Source organism: Coffea arabica, chromosome 5e (genome assembly GCF_036785885.1).
Source record: "Coffea arabica cultivar ET-39 chromosome 5e, Coffea Arabica ET-39 HiFi, whole genome shotgun sequence".
Lineage (NCBI taxonomy): Eukaryota > Viridiplantae > Streptophyta > Magnoliopsida > Gentianales > Rubiaceae > Coffea > Coffea arabica.
The window spans coordinates 15,952,832-15,959,397 of NC_092318.1; the positions used below are offsets into that span (position 1 = coordinate 15,952,832).

General features: G+C 43.3%; 1 protein-coding gene across 1 annotated transcript; it reads left to right on the forward strand.

Annotated features, from left to right (window-relative positions):
- Positions 1–1,501: 1,501 nt before the first annotated feature.
- LOC113743867 (uncharacterized) lies at positions 1,502–2,869 on the forward strand. Its single transcript, XM_027271953.1, has one exon. The coding sequence runs from the start codon at positions 1,502–1,504 to the stop codon at positions 2,867–2,869; it is 1,368 nt and encodes a 455-aa protein (XP_027127754.1).
- The last annotated feature ends 3,697 nt before the right edge of the window (positions 2,870–6,566 follow it).

The following is a 6,566-nucleotide window of genomic DNA, read 5'->3' on the forward strand; positions in this document are numbered from 1 at the left end:
CGAAATGCTTACTAAGTTTGGTGAGATGGCTACCGAGATGGCGGCCCAAAGGAAATTGATTGACGAGCTAATTAGCAACGGAGTTCAACCCGAGCCCATACCCGTCAGGCAGCCTGAGCAAGAGCCATTTGTCATACCTTCGACTCAAGTCACCGTTACTCCATCTTTCCTTATTCCACCCGAAGAAACTTTCACTTACGCCACCACAAATTTGCCATACACTTACCCTCCTAATCCTTCATTTTTGTCTACTCAAATGCGAGGTAAACAACCCCATGTCACTTCAAATATACCACCCGAACCACATACCTTTTATCACACTGCTGCTGAGCCATTCCTGCCAGACCATATTGTTCAAACCAAGCCAGAAATGGGAGAATCTTCTGCTCCCGTTGATATGAAGCTGCTCAAGCGCCTTGACCGTTTTGATGAATTTATGAGGAAAAGTCAGGGGTTGAACAAGCAAGGAGTCCTGGATTACGATGAGGTTTGCCTTTTTTCGAATGTACAGTTGCCTGAAGGGTTCAAAACCCCTAAATTTAACAAGTATGATGGGACGGGTAATCCCAAAACACACCTTCGACTGTTTGCTAACAAGTTGGGAAAGCCTGTAGACGACGAGAATTTGCCTTTAAGGTTGTTCCCCGAAAGTCTGGAGGGGGATGCACTCGACTGGTACTCCAATCTGAAGCCCGAGGAAGTAAAAACCTGGATTGACTTGTCCAATGCTTTTGTGAAGCAGTACGAGTATAACTGCGAGCTGGCTCCGACATGAACCACGTTGGAAGGAACAAAAAGAAAACCCTCTGAGGATCACAAGACTTATGCCAAGAGGTGGAGGAAAATAGCTGCAAAAGTCGAGCCACCAATGACTGAGGACGAAATTATACGCACTTTCATTAAAGCACATGATCCGCCGTACTTTGAAGAAATTTTTCGCATGACTGGATGCTCATTCGCCGCCATTGTCAATAAGCTTGAGGAGTACGATGAGTTTGTAAGAGCCGGGAAGATCGTTAATGTCTCTGCCCTCAAATTGCAGTTGGATGCTTTACAAGGACAAGGGAGTAATGGGAAAAAGCCGCAATTTAAAAAGAAAGAGGGGGAAGCTGCCTTCATATGAGATCAAGACCCTACACCAAGACCCCTATTTCAACATAAACCAACATATTCACCTTATCCCTACTATCCAAATCCTTACCCTATCTACAATACCAATATCTCGCACCCCCGACCTCGCTCAAACTACGCCAACCCGCCTACGGCCCCTTTTCAAGTATCTCAACCTAACTTTCAACAAACTCGTCCTCGACCTCCTTACCACCAAAGATTTCCCCCACCAAACAGACCCACCTACAACTACCCCCAACCTACTGAAACCTACAATCAAAATCATACCCGAACATTCACCAACCTAGACAGGCCTTTGGATCAGTTATATGAGCAATTAAAGGCTACCGGTAAAATAGGTGCGATTCCCCCTCCAACTTACCCTTATGGCATGCCAGTTGGGTATAATCCACAGGCTACTTGTGCTTATCACTCAGGAGCACCTGGTCACTCCACGGCCAATTGTCGACTCCTTAAACATAGGATTCAAGACATACTCGAAGCAGGGGAAATTGTGATTAGGAAAAGAGAAGAGCAAGGACCGAATGTGAGCAAGAACCCCTTGCCGGAACACCCTGATACTGTCGGAATTATTATGGATGATGAGGAATTTGAGGAGCTTGTCCGAAACATGTCAAATGAGACAGAAGTGTTTGGGATATTGGACAAACCTTTTGTGATAGAGGAGGCATCGTATGAGGAAGACAAACGACCCTTCATTTTAGACCTAACTCCATCCGAAAGTGCGGCCTTAGAACTTGTGATAATTGAATTCCTAGAACAAGTGCCAGTTTTAAGTCTACAACAAGTGCCGTGGAATTATAGTGAGCCCGTTTTGCAAATCGGAGGCAAACCAGTTTTGAAGGAAGAAGTGTCTCTTGTTACGAGGTCAGGGAAGATTACAAGTCCATCCGCTGCTAGCGCCCCAGTTCAAGTAAGCAATCATGAGCCGACTACCAAACCTGCAGTGACCGAAAGAGAAGCGTGGGATTTTCTCAAGAGGCTTAAGAGAAACGAATATAATGTGGTTGAGCAGCTGAACAAAATGCCTGCCCAAATTTCCATTTTAGACTTGCTTTTCTCCTCCGACTTGCATAGGGATGCATTACTTGAAGTGTTGACCAAGGCTCGTATTCCTAAGGATATTTCGGTTGACAATTTCTCGCACATGGTTGAAAATGTATTGGCTGCTAAACAAATCACTTTTTCTGATGAAGAGCTGCCTGCGGAAGGAACTGGTCATAATAAAGCCTTATATGTAGCTGTGAGGTGCAATGGAAAAATGTTGCCTAAAGTATTGATCGACAATGGGTCTGCCCTCAATATTTGTCCTTGGAGCACGTTGGTGAAGTTAGGGCTGCAAGATGTTAGATTAAAACCCTCAGAAATCGTAGTACGAGGATTCGACGGAGCCCAAAGAGAGTCCATAGGGGAAGTAAATTTGGTGGTCGAAATGGGGCCCGCTCAATTTCAGATAGCTTGCCAAGTTATGCACTTTCCCAGTGTCTATAATGTTTTACTCGGGCGACCGTGGATTCATAGCTCGGGCGTTGTGCCCTCTTCCTTGCATCAAGTATTGAAATTCGTGGTGAACGACCAGCTGATTACCATTTTTGCTGAAGAAGATTGCATTGTAATTGCCGATTCCGAGCCTGAGGAGGATGGTGACCGAAATGCCTCTGTGTCTTCCTATCGTGCAGCTGATATTGTCTCCGTGAGTTGGGTAACAAGTGAGGACTCAAAAGACAAAATGTCATGATGGCCAAGGAGATGATTCGCGGAGGATATGAATTTGATAAGGGGTTGGGACGCAATCTGCAAGGCATGTTGAAGCCCGTGGAACTCATCGAAAAGAAGGACCAATTTGGTTTGGGATTCCGTCCAACTGCTAGGGATATACAAGATATGAAAGCGCGCAAAAGGGCAGAAAAGGAAGGCAAGTTAGGTGCTTTAGACATTCCGCCATTACACTATACCTTTCCAAAGCCAGCTGAAGTCATTACGTCTGAGTTTAGTCCAATTGACGAAGTGGAGACAAGCTTGACTCATTTGTTTGTGGGAACAATATCCGAAAATGACCCGTCAGATGATGCCGAATTCCCAGACATTCCCTAAGGAGCTATACACAACTGGACCGCCGAGTACTTCCCCGTGCGAAAGGAGTTTCGGTAAATCTACAGGGGGGTTGTCATTTACTAAAGTTCATGAAAACTTTTCTTGCATATGTAAATAGTTCAATGAAAGTATCTTTTGCACTTATGTTTTAGCTTGTTTCCGTTTTGATTTGAAGTTTTATGAAAATGCATAGTTTATTTTATCATGCCGTTCATTCATGTGTCTATTTACTTATTGTCTCGAATTTTTTAATTCTTTCAGATGGCCAAAAGTAAAATTATTTGACCCTTTGGATATCACTGTTCTGGAATCTGATGATGACAATCTCTATATCACTCACGATTTGGAAGTTACGGAATCCGAATTTCAAAGCGAGAGTGATAGTGAGGAAGTGTTTGATTCTTTTTCAAAAGATCTTGAACAATATGAGGAGAAATCTAAACCGAACCTAGAAGAAACAGAAGTTGTTAACATTGGTACTGAGACTGAAGTTAAGGAGATACAAATCAGCATTCATTTGAATAAAAAGCAGAAAGAGAAGATGATTGAATTTTTGTCTATGTTTCAAGATGAGTTTGCATGGTCTTATGATGATATGACTGGCATTTCGACTGATGTAGTGGTGCACAGATTACCCACAAACCCATTTTTTTCACTAGTAAAGCAGAAATCCCGTAAATTCAAACCAGATATGAGCCTCAAATTAAAAGAGCAAATTGAAAAGCAGCTTAAGACTAATATCATCATTGTATCCCATTACCCTGTTTGGCTCTCGAATCCAGTCCCTGTTCCGAAGAAAAATGGAGAAGTGCGAGTCTGTGTCGACTATAGGGACCTTAATAAGGCCAGCCCTAAAGATGACTTTCCTTTGCCAAATATCCATATCATTCTAGACAACACCGCCGGACACAAAATTGAATCTTTCTGTGATTGTTTTGCTGGGTACCACCAGATCTTAATGGCTGAAGAGGATAGAGAAAAAACTGCTTTTATCACCCATTGGGGCACCTTTTGCTATCGAGTAATGCCGTTTGGTTTAAAGAATGCCGGAGCTACTTATCAAAGGACTATGACTACTTTGTTTCATGACATGATCCACAAAGAGATGGAGGTCTACGTGGATGACATTATAATCAAATCCAAGAAAGCCGAGGACCATTTGATGGATCTAAGGAAATTGTTTGAAAGGTTGCGAAAGTACAATTTGAAGTTAAATCCTGCAAAATGCACCTTTGGAGCACCAGCTGGTAAATTGTTAGGTTTCATTGTTAGCAAGAAGGGCATAGAGATAGACCCGATAAAGATCAAGGCAATTCGAGACATGCCAGTACCGAAGACGCAGAGAGATGTGAAAAGCTTTTTGGGGAAGATTAACTTCATTGGAAGATTCATTGCCCAATTAACCGCGACGTGTGAGCCACTATTCAAGTTGTTAAAAAAGAATGTGCCGTTGCATTGGAACGAGGAGTGTCAACAAGCTTTTGACAAGATTAAAGATTATTTGCTGCAGCCCCCAGTCCAAGTGCCACCCAAACCGGGCCGGCCTTTGATTATGTACTTATCTGTGCTCGACGGAGCAGTAGGGTGTGTTCTGGGGCAGCACGACGACTCGGGAAGGAAAGAGCAAGCCATCTACTATCTTAGTAAGAAATTCACGCAGTATGAGGCTAATTATTCGTTTATTGAGAAAAGCTGTTGTGCATTGGCCTGGGCAGCTCAGAAATTAAGACACTACCTGCTAAGTCATACTGCCTACCTCATCTCCCGCTCCGATCCTTTGAAATACCTCTTGGAGAAGCCGATGCCAACTGGGCGTCTGGCCAAATGGCAGATGATTCTTTCAGAATTTGATATTGTTTTCACTTCGCAAAAGGCCATCAAGGGACAAGCTATAGCTGATCATTTGGCAGAAAATACAAAGGACGATGATTATCAACCGCTCCATACCTATTTCCCTGATGAAAAGGTTTTATTTGTTGGTGCCGTAGAAGATATGAGCGAGCAGTACCCGGAATGGAGATTGTTTTTCGATGGTGCGGCCAATTCTTTTGGAGTCGGGATAGGAGCAGTTCTTGTATCCCCCAGAAGGGAAGCATTATCCTGGAGCCGCTAAATTGCAATTTGCTTGCACAAACAACATAGCCGAGTATAAAGCATGTATTTTTGGTCTCAAAATTGCTTTGAAAATGGAGGTTAAGGAGTTAATAGCCTTCAGTGATTCAGATTTACTTGTGCACCAAACATTGAAACAATGGGTAACCAAAGATTCAAAGATTCTGCCATACCACTGTAATTTGCTCAATTTGGCTAAACAATTTCAAAGTTTGGAATTCAGACATCTCCCACGAGCCCGAAATGCATTTGCAGATGCCTTGGCCACCCTATCTTCTATGATACAATATCCGGATGAATTGGGAATTGAGCCTATCCGGATTCAACTCCAAGACAAGCCTGCTCATTGTTGGGTCATAGACAATTCTTCTGGCAATAGCCATTGGTACAATGATATTAAGGAATTCATCAAAACCGGGTCTTACCCTCCAGAAGCTAGTACAAATAACAAAGGTTTCCTGTGCAGAATGGCCTCGAAGTTTTTCTTAAATGGAGAGGTATTATACAAAAGGACCTCAGATTTGAACCTCTTAAGGTGCGTCGATGAAGATGAAACTCAATTCATAATGAAGGAGGTGCATAGTGGTGTCTGTGGGCCTCACATGAATGGACATTTGTTGGCGAAGAAAATCATGAGAATCGGGTATTTTTGGCTTACAATGGAACGCGATTGCATAGATTTTGTCCGGAGATATATTAATGCATGGTGACGTCATACGCGCTCCTCCTACCGAGTTGCATAGCATGATTGCTCCGTGGCCCTGCTCAATGTGGGGTATGGACGTGATTGGCACAATCGATCCTCCTGCTTCAAATGGACATCGATTTATATTGATGGCAATTGAGTACTTCACCAAATGGGTCGAAGTGGAATCATTCAAGCACGTGAAAAAAAAATGGCGAATTTCTTAAGGGATCACATCATATGCCGATTTGGGGTGCCGGAAACATTGATTACAGACAATGCCAAGAATCTCAACAATGATATGGTGGACGGGCTATGCGAACAGTTCAAAATCAGACATCGCAACTCTGCCATCTATAGACCGTAGATGAACGGAGCCGTGGAGGCCGCAAACAAGAATTTGAAGAAGATCATTTGCAAGATGACTGAAAAGCATCGTGACTGGCATGAAAAACTTCCTTACGCATTAATGGCGTATCGGACCTCCATCCGAACATCAATTGGGGCAACACCTTACTCGCTCATGTATGGAATGGAAGTTGTG